The 18363-nt window shown below is 44.1% G+C and overlaps 1 protein-coding gene across 2 annotated transcripts in view; it reads right to left on the reverse strand.

Moving 5' to 3' along the window:
* Positions 1-14766, reverse strand: part of LOC133229531 (WD repeat-containing protein 87-like) — a 31265-nt gene extending 16499 nt beyond the window's left edge. The window contains exons 1-2 of one of the 2 annotated variants that reach the window (XM_061385931.1): positions 13899-14766; positions 1488-1610 (exon numbers count right to left, since the gene is read on the reverse strand). In XM_061385931.1, the coding sequence (XP_061241915.1) occupies positions 1488-1595 (108 nt within the window). In that variant the 5' untranslated portion in view covers positions 1596-1610; positions 13899-14766. Of the gene's footprint in view, positions 1-1487; positions 1860-13898 lie in introns of those variants that run through there. The other variant, XM_061385932.1, reaches the window with a different exon arrangement.
* Between the last annotated feature and the right edge of the window lie 3597 nt (positions 14767-18363).

Below are 18363 nucleotides of genomic sequence, written 5' to 3' on the forward strand. Positions count from 1 at the left end.
CCCTACTTTCTTCAATTTAAGTCTGAATTTTGCAATGAGGAGTTCATGATCTGAGCCATAGTCTGCTCCCAGTCTTGTTTTTGCTGACTGTATACAACTTCTTCATTTTTGGCTGCAAAGAATGTAATCAATCTGATTTTGGTGTTGACCGTCTGGTGAAGTCCATGGGTAGATTCAACTCTTGTGTTGTTGGAAGAGGGTGTTTGCTATGACCAGTGCATTCTCTTGGGAGAACTCTGTTAGCCTTTGCCCTGCTTCATTTTGTACTCCAAGTATTAATACTTCTTTACTCAAAATTCCCATCACGCCTGCTGCCTACATCCACAGAGGCTTTGAAACTGTGCTGAAGCCATTATCCACAACTCAGAATCTCTGTCCTCCCTAAAATTTTCATTGTCAGATTGTTGTATGTTCTGAGAGAATACAGAGAGCTGGAGAACTTCAAGCATGATTCAGGGACAGCCACAGAGTTGAGAGGATCATGGTGTCTGATCATGATCTTCCCTCTTCATTGAACCAGAAATCTCATTTACACACCCTTTATGCCTTAGTTAATCACCATTCCTCTCCTTTCCAGACTTCGTGTACAAATAATTTACTCACTCATTCAGCACTGTCAATGCTCAGCTACAGAAGAACTCTAAAAGGATATCTTAAGCCCAAGCAGTATATCTGTACCTGGCACTACTGTTACCTACTCTGTGTCAATCCCCATTCCTTGCTCTTCCTCCTCCTTCCATCCCGATAAAACTTGGAACTTGATTAAGGTGATCATGTACTCAGAAATTCTGGAGAGTGGTACTGACACTGATATACTTCAGCTGAATACTTCAGCCACCTGGTGTGAAGAGCTGACTCATTGGAAAAGACCCTGATGCTGGGAAAGATTGAGGCAAAAGGAGAAATGGGCGACAGAGGATGAAATGGTAAGATAGCGTCACTGGCTCAATGGACGTGAGTTTGAGCAAACCCCAGAAGACAGTGAAGGACAGGGAAGCCTGGTCTGCTACACAGTCCACGGGGTCACAAAGAGTCGGACATGACTGAGCAACTGAACAACAGTGACCACAGAGTGGCAGCACGGTGCGTCAAGGCTGGCACAACCCTGTGCTCTCTGACCTTCTCTCTTCTGCCTACTTTTAATTTAAAGCTGGAAGTGTGGCAACTATCTGGTACCTTTATGATAGTAAGCTGAACACTAAAGAGGTAAAAAAAGGAGTAAAAAGGAACATGAGTCTTTGACACCATGTAAGACAAAGATGCCTCCTGCTTGTTTAATCCATTTAAGGCCATTTTCTGGTTTTCATTTAGTTTTTGCAGCACATGTTCTAATTATAACTAATGTTATCATATTAATCTAGACTTGGGAGTTGTTTAGGGCTGTGAGAGGGCCCTTCCAAAGTGGCTCACGTGTTGCTCCTGCCACAGGCTGCCCTGGCAGGGATAGAGAATTAGTCCAAGCCCACCATGCACCTCATACATGTCACCTGTTTATCCTTCAGGATGCCCTTTAAGAGGGGTTTCAAGTCCTTCCACTCAGGAATAAGTCTGGGTGATGTTGATGTTCTCGTGATATCCCAGCACTTAAAAGACATCTTGGATTATAGAATCTGTGGAAACAAAAGTGACTGAATTACAATGTCTGATGTGAGACTGGAAAATAAGGAAACAGAGGGAAGAGCAACAGGGAAACTTAGAGAAGGGCAGAAGCAAATTAGTCCTTTAGAAACAGGAGAGAAAGCTCTTATTTGAGAAAGATGGGGGCCAGGACTTCCCTGGTGGTACAGTGGATAAGAATCTGCCTGCCAATGCAGGGGACACAGATTCCATCCGTGCTCCAAGAAGATTTCACATGCCGAGGTGCAACAAAGCCCATGCGCCATAACTATTGAGCCCACGTTCCACAAGGAGAAGCTGCTGTGATGAAAAGCCCACACACTGCAAGAAGAATAGCCCTTGCTTGCTTCAACTAGAGAAAGCCTGAGTGCAGCAGTGAAGACCCAGTGAAGCCAAAAAAAAAAAAAATAGGGGTCAGTGAACTACTGATGCTTGCAACATGGATGAGTCCCAAAAACGTTATAGAACATGTACTATTTGATTCCATCTATTATATGAAATTCTAGAAAGGAATCATTGAACCTATAGGGACAGAGAGCAGATGAGTGACTACTTGGGGCTAAGAATTTGGGGGATTGCCTAGGCAGGGGTAAAAGGGAACATCTTGCAGTGATGGAAATGTTCTATATCATGACTTTGGTAGTTGTCACATGGGTATATAAATTTGTCAAAACTCACCAAAACATACACTTAAATGCATATACTATAGTGCATGCAAATTATACCTAAATATGGTTTCTAAAAAAAGATAGGAATGCAGTAGGGGTTTTTATGAAATCTACAATAGGAAAAAATGTAGCAAAAGCAAGCTGTTAGGTGAGCTTGAGTCCGTTGTAGCACAGGTAAAACAACACAAGAGCCCGGCTTTCCAGCCCTCCTGTAACTCTCATCACTGGCATGCTCATTTCTTAACACATAACTTTGTAGACACAACTGTGTCTATCCTCATCCCAACTGAAGCCTTCATGTATGTAAAAGTCACTCATCTGCTCAACATAGATTCACTCAGTGTTCATTATATGCCAGGCTCTGTACTGAGAGCTAGAGACAAAGCAGTGAACAACAATGTTTATCTGCCTGCATGGAGTTTACTATCTAACACAGAAGGCAGACACTGAACAAGATGCCAGACTAAAATAAGCTGAAAGTCTCCCACTACAAACTCCTTAGAGATTCTGGGTAGAATAACAAGTAGCTCAATTCCAGGAGCCAGAAGTGAAGAAAGGGTTAGAGAGAAAGACACAATAAGTGCAAACTGCTTCTGTGATGGTCCTGAAGAGGTGTAGTTTTCAGAGCCTCAAACTGACCCTAATGGCTGGGAATTAGGGTAGTACTGCCTCAGCTAAGAGAGGAGAGAGGACTTGGGCCATGAGAGAGAGGGACCCGGGGCTCCGCTGGTGGTCCAGTGGTTAAGAATCTGCCTGCCCTAGGTAGGGGACACAGGTTCAATCCCTGGTTCAGGAAGATCCCACAACAAAGCCCACAAGATGCAACTACTGAAGCCCGTGTGCCTAGAGCCCATGCTCTGCAATAAGAGAAGTCATCACAATGAGAAGCTTGTACGCCTCAATGAAGAGTAGCCCCCATTCACCATGATTGGAGAAAGCCAGTGTGCAGCAACAAGGACCCAGCACAGACAAAACTAAATAGATACATAAATAGAAAAGAGCTAGGGACCCAGAACTGAGACTCCTCCATTACCTTGGAGAATGATACTTCCACAGACAGAGCGGGCTTATGACCAGCTTCATGAAAGCTTACACACCTTTAAATCTTTTTTCCATGCATGAGTTGAGAATGTACACACCTCCATATTCAGGAGATAACTGAATGGGTATCATCAAGCTTTCAAAATAATTCTCTGACACATTATCTCCCTAAGAAGAGAAGGAAGGAGAAATACCACAGAGCATACGAATAATTCTTTCTAAAGAAATTATTTAAAATATGCACCTGAGAGGGTAATGAGCTACAGGGGTAACAAAAATCTCCTTTACAAGGCCTTAGCATGCTCTGCATAGGTTATCTGACATCTGCTGTTCTCAAATGAAATTCCCAGAACATTGAAAGCCATATTTAATATTATGTTATAAAAAGTGAAGTCGCTCAGTCGTGTCCGACTCTTTGTGACCCTGTGGACTGTAGCCCACCAGGCTGCTCTGTCCATGGGATTCTCCAGGCAAGAATACTGGAGTCGGTTGCCATTTCCTTCTCCAGGGGATCTTCCCGACCCAGGGATCGAACCCAGGTCTCCCGCATTGGAGGCAGACGCTTTAACCTCTGAGCCACCAGGGAAGCCCTATTATATTATAGGTGTATATTAAAAAATCTAAGGAAACCACCAAAAACAAAGAAGCAAATACACTGTATGATTTAACCAGGGCCAAGGGGATAGGAAATAAAAAATATATAAATCAACCCAATCGGGAAAACATAAGAAGGAAAAAAGAGGTCATGTACTTTGGCCACCTCATGCAAAGAGTTGACTCATTGGAAAAGACTCTGATGCTGGGAGGGATTGGGGGCAGGAGGAGAAGGGGACGACAGAGGATGAGATGGCTGGATGGCATCACTGACTCAATGGACGTGAGTCTGAGTGAACTCCGGGAGTTGGTGATGGACAGGGAGGCCTGGCGTGCTGCGATTCATGGGGTCGCGAAGAGTCAGACACGACTGAGCAACTGAACTGAACTGAAATAGAAATAAGGTGATAGAAACAAATCTAAACATGTTATCATCATAATAAGTACAGACTAAACTCTTTAGGTGAAAGACAAATTTTCAAACAAATATTGTATATTAATGCATATATATGGAATCTAGAAAAATGGTACTGATGAGCCTGTTTGTAAGGAAGCAGTCGAGATACAATTGTGGAGAACAGACTTGCAGACACAGCGGGGGAAGGAGAGGGTGGGATGAATGGAGAGAGTAGCTTGGAAACCTTTACATTATCATATGTAAAACAGATTTCTTTTTCTTTCTTTCTTTCTTTTTTTTTTTTTTTTTTTTTTGCTGTATGACACAGGGAACTCAACCCCATGTTCTGTGATAATCTAGAAGGGTGGGATGGAGTGGAAGGTGGGAGGGAGGTTCAAGAGGGAGGGGACATGTGTATACCTATGGCTGATTAATTTTGATATATGGCAGAAATCAACACAACATTGTAAGGCAACTATCTTCCAATTAAAAATAAATAAATTTTTTAAAAGACAAACTTTCAGATTAGATTTTTTTAAATGAATAAAGTATAGTTTCTTTATACTATAAAATTAAAGTATTAATTTTTTAAATTAATAAAGTATAGTTTCTTGCTGTTAGTAAGAAGCAAATCTAATATTTAAAAACATAAAAACTTTAAAGTATCATTATTACCATGGTCTTCTATTCTGAAAATTGTTTAAAAACAAGAAAAAGAATGAAAAGATCTTTGCAAACTCCACATTCAGCAAAACCAGGAGATGAGTATAATTGGAAGAGAATAAGTTACACGTAAGGACTGAGAAAAGCAGCTGAAATTAGGGGCAATTATGAAATAGGAACTGGAAACAAGAAACTATGGGAAAAAAAGGCTTCCCTAGTGGTTAAGAATCCGCCTGCCAACACAGGGGAGAGGGGTTCGACCCCTGATCCTGGAAGATCTCACATGCCATAGAGCAGCTAAGCCTGTGCACCACAGCTACTGAGCCCCAAAGCCCTACAGCCTGTGCCTTGCAAAGGAGAAGCCACTGCAGTGAGAAGCCCACCGACTGCAACTAGAGAGCAGCTCCCTCTCACCGCAACTAGAAAAAGCCTGAGGGAAAAAACGAAGATCCAGGGAAGCCAAAAATAAATAATCAATTAATTAAAAAATAATAACTATGGAGGAACACTTGAGCATAAAGGGGGACAAGCAGAGGCAGCTGTAAAAAATATGAGGAAAATTACATATCCCAAAGGTGAGGGTCTCATCACTAGGGTCCTCCTACTTGTAACTATGGCTGCAATAAACTGGGAAACAGAGGAAGGAGGGCTGCTCAATCCTTTATAAAAGTCATGTTTATAATGGGAGACAAGAAGGGAGCTTTGGTTTTTGTTTAGTTTTCGCTTGTTCTGGCTGTGCTGTGGGGGTTTTCCTGGTGGTTAAGTGGTAAAGAATCCACCTGCAATGAAGGAGACGTAAGAGACTCGGGTTTGATCCCAGAGTTGGAAAGATCTCCTGGAGGAGGGCAGTGCAACCCACTCAAGTATTCTTGCCTGGAGAATCCCACAGAGGAGCCTGGTGGGCTACAGTCCATGGGTTCTCAAAAAGCCGGAAATGACTGAAGCAACTTAACAAGCATGCATGCATGTGTGACCAGGGATTGAACCCAGGCCACAGCAGTAGAAGCCTTAAATCTTAACCACTAGGCCACCAGGCAACTCCCAAGAAGTAAGCTCTAATGTTATGAAAACCGGCTGACTTGGAACTCTAACTCTTTCAACATACCCAGGAACCTCTTGCAAAGAACTAGTCCGAGAAAACTCAGACAATGATGTGCAAGAAGAAAAGAATGAGTATAATATTAATCCAAAGCTACAAAATGAACTGTTCATGGGTTCTTGAGGCAAGAATACTGGAGTGGTTTGCCATTCCCTTTTCCAGTGGACCACGTTTTGTCAGAATTCTCCACCATGACCCGTCCATCTTGGGTGGCCCTGCACGGCATAGCTTATAGCTTATAGCTTCATTGTGATCCATGTGATCATTTTGGTTAGCTTTCTGTGGTTTTCATTCTGGAGGCTGTGGGATTGTAGTACTTGCTTCTTCTGTTTTATCTCTGATGGATGAGGATAAGAGCTTGTGCAAGCTTCCTAGTGGAAGGGAGGCTTGCTCCTTGGAAGAAAAGCTACAACCAACCTAGACAGCATATTAAAAAGAGACATCATTTTGCTGACAAAAGTCCATATAGTCAAAGCTATGGTTTTTCCAGTAGTCATGTATGGATGTGAGAGTTGGACCATAAGGTAGGCTGAGTGCTGAAGAATTGATGCTTTTGAACTGTGGTGTTGGAGAAGACTCATGAAAATCTCTTGGACAGCAAGGAGATCAAACCAGTCAATCCTAAAGAAAAGCAACCCTGGATATTCACTGCAAGGACTGATGCTAGAGGTGAAGCTCCAGTACTTTGGCTACCTGATGCAAGGAGCCAACTCGCTGGAAAAGACCCTGATGCTGGGAAAGATTGAGGGCAGAAGGAGAAGGGGAAGACAGAGGATGAGATGGTTGGATGGCATCACCGACTCAGTGGACAGGACACTATCAAAAAAATAAAAGACAATCCACAGAATGGGAGGAAATAATTGCAAGTCATATATATAGTGAGGATATAATATCTAGAATATATAAAGAACAGTTAGAATTGAATAAAAAGACAAATAACCCAAATTAAAAATAGGCTAAGGATTTGAAATGACATTTCCCCAAACAAGAAATGCAAATGGCTAATACCCACAAGAAAAGATGCTTAACATCATGAGTCTTTAAAGAAATGCAGATCAAAACAACAAGATACCACCAAATATCCACTACAATGGCTATACTTTTTAAAAATGGGAAGTAACAAGGGTTGGCAAGGATGTGGAGAAATTGGAATCAAATTGTCAAAACTTGGAAGGCCATCCTTGATAGGTAAGTGAATAAATAAATTGCAGTACCTCTAGACAATGGAACATTATTCAGTTCTAAAAAGAAGTGAGCTATTAAGACATGAGAGGACATGGAGGAACATTAAATGCTTATTATTAAGTGAAGGAAGCCAATCTGAAAAGGTGACATACTGTATAATTCCAACTATATGACATTCTTGGAAAGGTAAAACAATAAAAAGATTAGTTGTCAGGGTTGGATGGGATGAATTCAGAGATGAATAGACAGAGCAGAGAGAATTTTTCTTCTGGTTTTTTATTTTGTTTTGGCCATGAGGCATGTGGGATCTTAGCTCCCTGACCAGGGCTTGAACCCATACCCCTTACACTGGAAGGCAAAGTCTTAACCACTGAACCACCAGGGAAGTCTCTCAGAGACGATTTTTATGGCATTAAAAACACTCTGTGATGGGACTTCCCTAGTAGTCCAGTGGCTAAGACTCTAATCTCCCAATTCAGGGGGCCCAGGTTTGATCCCTGATCAGAGAGCTACATCCCACATGCCACAACTAAAGATCCCACAACTAAGCCCCAGAGCAGCCAAGTAAATAAATGAAAGAAAGTGAAAAGTGAAATTTGCTCAGTCATATCTGATTCTGTGTGAATTCTCCAGGCTAGAATACTGGAATGGGTATCCTTTTCTCTTCCCAACCCAGAGATTGAACCCAGGTCTGCCCACATTGCAAGTGGGTTCTTTATCAAGTGAGCCACAAGGGAAGCCCAAGAATACTGGAGTGGATAGCCTATCCCTTCTCTGGTGGATCTTCCTGACCCAGGAATCAAAATGGAGTCTCCTGCATTGCAGGCGGATTCTTTACCAACTGAGCTATCAGAGAAGCCCCAATAAATAAATATTTTTAAAAAATACTCTATGATATTAAAGTGATGGATATATATCATTATCAGTTCAGTTGAGTCGCTCAGTCGTGCTGACTCTGCGACCCCATGGACTGTAGCACGCCAGGCTTCCCTGTCCATCACCAACTCCCAGAGCCTGCTCAAACTCATGTCCATCAGGTCGGTGATGCCAAATATATTTATATATATACTTTTGCCCAAACTTGTAAGATTCACACCAAGAGTGATAAGGCATGGACTTGGATGATTATACTGTATCAATGTAGGCTCATCCTTGGTGAAAAAGTACCATGCTGGTGAGTGACGATACTGAGGGAGAGGTAATGCATATGTGCAGGCAGGGAGTATATGGAAAATCTCTGTACTTCCCTCCCAATTTTGTTATAAAACTGAAAGTGCTCTAAAAATCTTTTTTAAAATATCTTCATGACTGATTTGCTTTTTGTATGACAGAAACCAATACAACTGTTAAGCAATTTTCCTCCAGTTGAAAAAAGATTTTAAAAAATCTTCACTTAAAAACGTGTATGGAAGTGTTCATAGTAGCATTATTCATAATAGCCCCGAAGTATAAACAATCTAAATGTCCATCACTGGTGAATGAATTAAATTCTTTTTTTCATCCACATGAAGGAGAGTACTGGTACATGCTGCAAAATGAATGAAACTTGAAAATACTGTATTATTCTAAAATATTATATATCTGGATGAAAGCATCTGGACACTGGATAATGACACGAAAAACTAATTATAATGAATTTCAAATGTGAAATTCTGAGCTGTGGGATTATGAGTATTGGCTCTATTATTTATACTTTCCTGCAGCTTATCTAAATTGTAAACAAGGAATTCCCTGGCAGTCCTGTAGTTAGGACTTGGCACTTTCACTGCCGTGGTCTGGGTTCAGTCCTTGGTCAAGGACTAAGATCCCGAAAGCCATGCACTGATCAGCCAAAAAAAAAAAAAAAAGCTAGTTCCAAAATAATCAACAACTATTTATTGACATTCTACTTTATAACATGTACTTTGCTATCCACTGGTTATCCTAAGATCAAAAGCAGTCACTGTCCTCAAGGAACTTAAGTGGTTAAAATTCAGTAATTGCTGTAATGGAGCATGTGAAGCTGCATGCTATGCCACAGAAGATTCTAGGGGGAAAACATAGGTTCTCAGCACAAGAGGAGCATGAGGGGGGCTGCTCATACAGATAATGCATTCCAGGAGGAGAGTATGGCACAGACACTGAAAGTATAATTTGTGCCCAAAACTGCATAGTAGTTACTCTTTTTTTTTTTAATTTTTAAAATGTATTTTATTGTGTATTTTGGGGGGGCTGCACTGGGTCTTCATTGCCGCATGTAGGCTTTTTCTGGTTGCAGCGAGCAGGGGCTACTCTCTAGCTGTGGTGTGTGGGCTTCTCATTGCACTGGCTCCTCTTGTTGCACAGCACAGGCTCTACAGTGAGTGGACTCAGTAGTTGTGGCCCACAGACTTAGTCGCCCATGGCATATGGGATCTTAGTTCCCAGACCAGGGATCGAACCCATGTCGCCTGCACTGGCAGGCAGTTCTTAACCACTGGACTACCAAGGAAGTCCCAGAAGTTAAATATTCTTACAGCACAAAGTTCAAGAGGGCAATAGAAGGAAAAAAAAAAAAGTGGCTAGGTGGGTGGGAGTCAACAGTAAGCGCCGAACTAAGGAGTTCAATTTTTAATTTATTCATTTTTGACTGCTGGGTCTTCCTTACTACATCCAGGCTTTCTCTAGTTGGGGTGAGTGAAGGCTACTCTTCACTGAGGTGGGTGGGCTTCTCACTGCAGTGGCTTCTCTTGTTGCAGAGCACAGGCTGCAGAGCTCAGGGTCAGTAGTTGCAGCACGCAGGCTTTGTTGCTCCACTGCATGTGGGACCTTCCTGAAGCAGGGATCAAATCTGTGTCCCCTACACTGGCAGGTAGATTCTTAACCACTGGACCACTGAAGTCCCAGGAGTTCAATTTTTATCTTGAGTAGTTGTTAGAAAAATACTTCAAAACAAGTTTATAATATATTATCTGATTTAGAGCAGTGGGAAAGGAAAATCAAATTATGAGAGCAATATAGGAGATTAGGGGTTAGAAACTATGGGCTTCCCAGATGGCACTAGTGGTAAAGAATCTGCCTGCCAATGCACGAGATGTAAGAGGCAAAGGTTCTATCCCTGGGTCAGGAAGATCCCCTGGAGGAGAGCATTGCTTCTCCTGGAGGCAACCCACTCCAGTATTCTTGCCAGGAGAACCCCACGGACAGAGGAGCCTGGCAGGCTACAGTCCATAGGGTCACAAAGAGTCGGACATGACTGAAGGAACTTAGCATGCACACACGCAGAATCTATGGATCTTGAAAATTAGTTGGTGGGGAGAGTCAGGAAAGGAGAAATCTATAATGGTTCCTGGGTTTCTGAGTTGGCTGTGAATGAAATTTGGTGCATTCAGATGGACTAAAGATGTAAGAGCAGGTATGGGGGAAAGATCAGTTTGATTTTGGATTTGTTGAGATGGTTATGGAATATTTAAATGAAGACAACTGGATATGTGGGTCTAGAGATCAGGAAAAATGTCTGGATTGAAACAAATATGAAAATAATCAACCCATAGGGAGAGCTGAAGCCAGGCACCCAGAGGAGTGTGCCCACAAGGGAATATGCAGCATGAGAGCGGACTTGATAAGCAGATAACTGGGGAAGCACACTGAGAAAGAACAACTATAGGAAGATAGGATGTTCTCCCAGAAACCAGAGGAGGAGAGTTTCATGAAGGTAGATCAACTGTAACAGAGATGTCAAGTGAGATGAATTAAGAGTGGATTTGGCAAATGCTACTGACATCTTTAATGAGAACAGTATCACAGAAGAGTGATTCTTGAAGTCAGATTGGAGGGAGCTGAGGAGTAAATGAAAAGTAAGAGTACATCATAAGAAACGCTGAGCTGGAGGAAGCACAAGTTGGAATCAAGACTTCTGGGAGAAATATCAATAACCTCAGATATGAAGATGACACCACCCTTATGGCAGAAAGTAAAGAAGAACTAAAGAGCCTCTTGATGAAAGTGAAAGAGGAGAGTGAAAAAGTTGGCTTAAAGCTCAACATTCAGAAAACTAAGATCATGGCATCCAGTCCCATCACTTCATGGCATTTAGATGGGGAAACAGTGGCTGACTTTATTTTTGGGGGCTCCAAAATCACTGCAGATGGTGATTGCAGCCATGAAATTAAAAGACACTTGCTCCTTGGAAGGAAGTTATGACCAACCTAGACAGCATATTAAAAAGCAGATACATTACTTTGTCAACAAAGGTCTGTCTAGTTAAGGCTATGGTGGTCATGTATGGATGTGAGAGTTGTACTATAAAGAAAGCTGAGGGCCGAAGAATTGATGCTTTTGAACTGTGGTGTTGGAGAAGACTCTTGCGAGTCCCTTGGACTGCAAGGAGATGCAACCAGTCCATCCTAAAGGAGACCAGTCCTGGGTGTTCATTGGAGGGACTGATGTTGAAGCTGAAACTCCAAAACTTTGGCCACCTGATGCGGAGAGCTGACTCATTTGAAAAGACCCTGATGCTGGGAAAGACTGAGGTCAGGAGGAGAAGGAGATGACAGAGGATGAGACGGTTGGATGACATCACCGACATGATGGACATGGGTTTGGGTGGACTCTGGGAGTTGGTGATGGACAGGGAGGCCTGGCGTGCTGCGGTTCATGGGGTCGCAAAGAGTCGGACATGACTGAGCGACTGAACTGAACTGAACTGAAGAAACTTAAGTGCAGCTTTTCAAAAGCTTGGAGATAAAGGGGACAGAGGGAGGAGGAGAGAAATCGAGAGAGAGGGAGAGAAATAGAAGAGTATATAGGGTCAAGGAAAGATTTTTTTTTAACTCCAGATTTTTCATTATTAAATTCAATAGATATGATTCCTGTCAAATTGCTCTAAAAGTCCTGAAATACCTTCTCTGAATTTCTGTACTTGTTGAGGACCAGAGCAAAGAGTTCCTGGCTGCCATTAGAGTACTAAGGGGGACTGCCTTAGGGATTCCTACAGTTCCAAGCACTTCTCTCCCACCTAGCAACCTCTCTTACTACCTCACTTCAGTTCCTACCATCAGGAAACTTTAAACCTTCCGAAATCCTGCATATGTCTATCTAGGACATGCATGGGAAGACCAAATGCCTGTGTGCTCAGTCACTCAGTCACGTCGGACTCTTCACGACCCTATAGACTGTAGCCCAGCCGGGTCCTCTGTCCATGGGATTTCCCAGGCAAGAATACTGGAGTGGATGGCCATTTCCTCCTCCAGGGGATCTTCCCAACCCAGGGATCAAATCTGCATTTCCTTTGTTGGCAGGTGCATTCTTTTACCATTGGGCCACTTGGGAAGCCCGAAGACCAAATGATTAGTCCCTAAATGGTACAGGTGAACCAATTTGCAGGGCAAGAATAGAGACCTAGATGTAGGGAATGGCTATGTGGACATGCAGCAGTCCGGGGATGAATTGGGAAATTGGGATTGGTGTATGTACACTGCCATATATAAAACAGACAGTGGGAACTTGCTGTATAGCACAGGGAGCTCAGCTCACTGCTCTGTGGTGGTGTAGATGGATGGGATGGGGCAGGGGGCGGGGGGATGAAGGAAGTCCAAAGGGAGGGGATATATGTATATATATAGCTGATTCACTTCTTTGTACAGAAGAAACTAAAACAACATTGTAGAGAACTATACCCTGTTTTTAAAAAAAGGATTGTTTTAGATGAGATAATTAAACATGGTTAAATGGTGTTGGAGTAGACTCTTGATAGTCCCTTGGACAGCAAGGAGATCAAACCAATCAACCCTAATGGAAATAAACCCTGAATATTCATTGGAAAGACTGATGCTGAAGCTGAAGGTCTGATACTTTGGCCAGCTTAAGAGAAGAGCCGACTCATTGGAAAAGACCCAAATGCTGGGAAAGATTGTGGGCAGAAGAAGAAGGGGGCAACAGAGAATGAGATGGTTGGATGGCATCATCGACTCAATGGACATGAGTTTGAGCAGACTCCGGGAGTTGGTGAAGAACAGGGACGTCTAGTGTGCTGCAGTCCATGGGGTCACAAAGAGTCACACAGGACTTAGCGACTGAACAAATGTCAGGAGGGGAATGCCATAAAGGAGGGAGAGTGCAAATACAGGAAAGAGGGGATGGGCTGCTACATCAAGCTGATATGAAGAGAAATGAGGGTTGGTTCCCACAATCTCAGAGACTCCCTCAAGCTTTCTCTGGTAATTTAAGACTTGGAGCTCTGGCTGAAAAAAAAAAACGGAACATGTCTGACACTTCTATCCAAATCCTAGGCTAGGGAATTCCCTGGTGGTCCAGTGGTTAGGCCTCGATGCTTTCACTGCATAGGCCCAGGGTTCAATCTCTGGTAGGGGAGCTAAGATACTGAAAGCCTCGCAGGGGGAAAAAAAAATTTCCTAGGTTAACACTCCGTTTCACTAGGTTTGCAGTGAGAGGCATTTCACTTTAACCGCTCTTGGCCTCAAGAAGAAATGCCCCTCTCTTTCTCCCTATGAAAACCTTTAAAAAATAAAGTGAGATACTGAAATTCAAGAGATTTTATAAAAGAAAAAAATACAGTAAAATTCAGGAGGCTATTATTGTGAGAGAAGTGAAGGGGCATGTTGTGATTGAGGGAGAATGGGGATGAAAAATGACATTGAGAATCAAATAGACTTACGTGCATAATCCTAGGTTCTGCCACTTGAGTTTCTTCTTTTTTCCCTTTAGGTTCCTCAGACTGAACAAAGTCTTCTCTCACATATATCAGATACCTTAATGAGCTCAGTGGCTCATTAAGTGGCTCAGATACCTCAATGCCCCTCAATATACATTCTCCAAGTTGGTAAATTTTTACTAACATCATCCGTCACAGGTTTCCCATCTCCTCCTTATTCACTCCTAGCTCATACACCTTTATCCTCCGCAGAAGATAACATGCCCCTAATTCTAGAAGAGACAGACTGTGTCACAGCTTCCTATAGAAAGAGTGTCACTAGCTCCAACATCATAATGGTTCAGATCTCCCAACCCCCGCCCCCCACACACACTGTGTCCAGTGGGCATAACACCAGCACTGTTAAGAACTTCAAAATTCTCACATGAGTTTGAGGAGCACTGGGAGCAGGGAGAATCTGGCCCTTTGAAAATATGGCAGTAGGATGGAGAGGGCATGTAAACTGGACTTGCTCGACAGAATGGCTTTCCGAAGGGTGACCATTTCAGATAGCACAGCCAGATGACTACAGACGCTAATGTGTTGGGATGTGATGTAGTTAGAGGAGCTTTGCCATTTTATATAAACTTCAATGCATGTTTACATATGCCAGGCACTATTTTAGGAACTGTTTATGCACTGCTCCAATAATACCTTAAATCAGGGTTGCCAGATAAAATACAATTATACTTTGATTCCCAGTTAAATTCGAAATTCAGATAAACTGTATTTGGGACATGCGCTAAAAAAAAAAAGAGAGAGAGAGAGAAAAGAAAAAAATTGTCCGTCTTTTAACTGAAATTCAAACTTAACTGGAGGTCCCACATTTTCATTCGCTGACTGCAGCCCTATAGTAAGGTACGGTGATGCCCTGGTCCGGCCACACAGCTAGAACGTGGCAGAGCCAGAGTCAGAGTCCAGGCATGTTCTTAGCTATTATGCCATGTCACCGGATCTGCGGGGATGCGCATTTGAGGCTCTGGCCTTTATGACAGAGGCTGGGCATCAGCGGCCGCGGGGGCCGCTTTCCCTTTGTGGTTATAAAGGGGCTCCTCGCGCCTTGTACGATGCCTGCGCCCGAGCCCCACCAGGCCAGATGAAGCCACAGAGCAAAACCTTTTATAAAAACACTAGTGGTGGGAGATAGAGCAACATTATCCAAACATTCCTCTGGCTTCTTTCTGCGCTACCCCTCACAGGCAAACAGGCAGGGCGGCCACTGGAGGGCGAACTTGAGAGAGTGGCCCCGCTCCGTCCCTGTGCAGGTTGGTCGGGAGGAGGGACGCGCGTATGAGTCCCACCAACGCTCCCTTCCGCGTCCGCCCGGCCCTCTGCGAGGACCTTGCCCCCGCCTGGCTTGGTCCGGCAGGGGCGGCCACAGCATTCTGGCGGGAAAGCACGCCAGCCCCACTGGGCAAGGGGGCGGGCACGGGGGGCGGAGCTCAGACTAGCGCGGAGATGTGAGTGACGTGCGCTGGCGCCCACCCAAAGGCCCTGCCCCACCCGACGCCCCACTTCCCACACCTGAAGCCTCTCGAGGCTTGCTTCGCCTTCTCCCGCTCGGTGGCGCCCTTTCTTGGCCTCTCACGCGCTCTTCTGCCTCTTTTCTCCACGGGTCTCGCGGTTTTCCCGCTCTTCAGTACGGAGAGACCAGAAGGGAGGGACAGAGAGACCCGCGTGAAAGGGTGGCTGCTGCTGCTGCTGCTAAGTCGCTTCAGTCGTGTCCGACTCTGTGCGACCCCCAGAGGCGGCAGCCCACCAGACTCTGCCGTCCCTGGGATTCTCCAGGCAAGAACACTGGAGTGGGTTGCCATTTCCTTCTCCGAAAGGGTGGTTAGGGGGGGAGATTTCGTCCCTCCAGGCAGGGGACTTGGAACAACACCCACGACGGTGAGTGAACTACTACTCCGGTTTGGGCCGCGGAGGCGGGACGACATTTCCCAGCGTCTATGCAGCGCTCCTTAGGCCAAGTCTTTCTCCGTCTCCTGGGGACGTGAAGGGTAGAAGTTTGGATTTTTCCAGTGTGCTGCTGAATCATGCAGTTTCCAGTACCATCCGTCCCAAGTTTCGTTAGGTTCCGCCTTTCACTTCAGTCTTACCCAGGCCGTACGAGAGCAGGGAGAGGACGGCGAGAGGGGTGGGGGTGGGAAGGTGCGGCTGCAGCTCCGGGGATGCTCGTGGGGAAGCTCCTTGGGGTTTACCTTGCCATCAGGCCAATCCACCTGCCTAGTGTTGCCTGCGGTAAGTAGGTAGCTGTGAAGACGGTGTTGGGAGTGGATGGGAACCATAACCCTAACCTACACAATGTTGGGAAACTAGTTCCAGTGTGCTGCTTGCATAGCTCCTTGTGTTTCTTGGAGACGGCCAGGGAATTACAGCTCTCTGGAGACCCTGGGGAGAGAGGGAGCTTTCCCAGGAGGCCCCTCGGAGTCACCTCTCTCCTTAAGTAGTCCAACTGGACCCGACCCAAACTCAAATCATTAAATTTTTTTTTTACTGTGGTCAAAGTCACATAAAACATACTATTTTAACCATATTTAACTGTATAGTTCAGTGGCACTAAGTACATTCACATTGTTGTGCAGCTCTCACCATCATCCATCTCCCCAATTTTTCACCTTCCTAAACTGAAACTCTGTCCTCATTAAACACTAACTTCTGATTCCCCCTTCCCACCCCACCCCATCTCTTACCCCAGCTGCTGGCATCTGCCAATGTACTTTCTGAGTCTATGAATTTGACTCTTCTAAGTATCTCTAGGTATAAGTGGATACAGTATTAAATCATTCTTAATGCTTCCCAGCACTTTTTTTTTCCTAAGTCCATTCACTGCCATACCCAGCTTTTCAAACACATACTCCCATTCCCTTTCCCTCAACTAATAACCCTGCTTCTCACTTCACTGGGAAAATGTAAGCTATCAGAAGAGAATCTCCAGACTCACCCACCTACCTGCTAATCTACGTCTGTGCCTGGGTATGAATGCTCCTCTAGTGCTCCCCCCACAACTAAACCACGATTTGATCTAACTCTAGTCTCTCCACCTGGGCACTAGATCTCACCCTTTTTTTATTTTAAAATTTTAAATTTATTTGGCTGCACCAAGTCTTAGTTGCAGCATGTGGAATCTAGTTCCCTAACCAGGGAGCAAACCCAGGGCGCCTGCACTGGGAGCACAGAATCTTAGCCACTGGACCACCAGGGAAGTCCAATCTCACCTTTTTTTGTTTATCAATTTCTCTCTCTCTCTCTCTTTTTTTTTTTTTTTTGGCCAAGTGGCTTGTGGGATCTTGGTTCCCTCACCAGGGATTGAACCCTGGCCTGCAGTGACAGCCACCAAGTCCTAACCATTGGACCACCAGGGAATTCTCTGTCAAGTTCTTGACTCCAACAATTCTCTTACCTTGAAACACACACACACACACACACAATATCTATATTTCGCTTCCAATTTCTTTTCTTTTGTTCTGTCTTTAAAGCAGTCTAATCAGACTTTTGCACTCATTACTCTACCAAAACTGCTCTTGTCAGGGTTACTAATAATCTTCATCTTGCTAAATATAATCACTGACTTTCAATTATTTTCTGCTTGACCTGTTAGCAGCACTTGGCACACTTGATCACTCCTTCCTCCTTGGTACACTTTCTTCACTTAGTTTCTGTGACACCAGAGGTTTCTTGATGTTTCTTTCTACTCATTAGCATTCCTCAGTTTCCTAGGCTGACTTCTCCCTGCCCTTTTAATGTTAGAGCTCCTCAAGCTACAATCCTTGTTTCTCTTTCCTTATCCACATCTACTTCCTTGGTCATTTCATCCAGTCTCTTGTTTTAAAATATCATCTATATACCAAACTTATGACCCCACTACAAACCTGTCTCCTAAACTCCAGACTTATATCCAGTTGCCTTCTGGACATCTCCTCTTAAATGTCTCATATGCACAGCAATCTCAATTCGTCCAAAACTGAATTCATGAACTCCTAATCTTCTTCCTAGTACCAACTCTTTGTTAATCTTCCCCAACTAACTTGATGGTGCCTCCAGCATTCCAACTGGTCAAGCCGCAAACCTTGGGGTCATCTTTGACTCCTTCTTTCTGTCCTGTTCACATCCATTCTGTCAGCAAATTCCAGTGGCTCTACCTATAGAAGGGTCCAAAACTGCCCAATACTCACTTCTACTGCCTCTTTCTCCCTGGTTTAGACCCACTGCCCTCTTTCCTCCAAATTGTAGTAACCTTGTCATTAATCTCCCTGTTTCCATTCCTGCCCCCAGCCTCTGACTCCCTTACCACAATCTATTCTCCACACATAGGATGCTTTTTGAATATGAAAATTGATGAGGGTTTTTTGGCCGAGATGTGTGCGGCTTGCAGGATGTTAGTTCCACAACCCAAGATTGAACCCTTGGCCTCGGCAGTGAAAGTGCA

The sequence above is a fragment of the Bos javanicus genome, chromosome 18 (genome assembly GCF_032452875.1).
Source record: "Bos javanicus breed banteng chromosome 18, ARS-OSU_banteng_1.0, whole genome shotgun sequence".
Classification (NCBI taxonomy): Eukaryota; Metazoa; Chordata; class Mammalia; order Artiodactyla; family Bovidae; genus Bos; species Bos javanicus.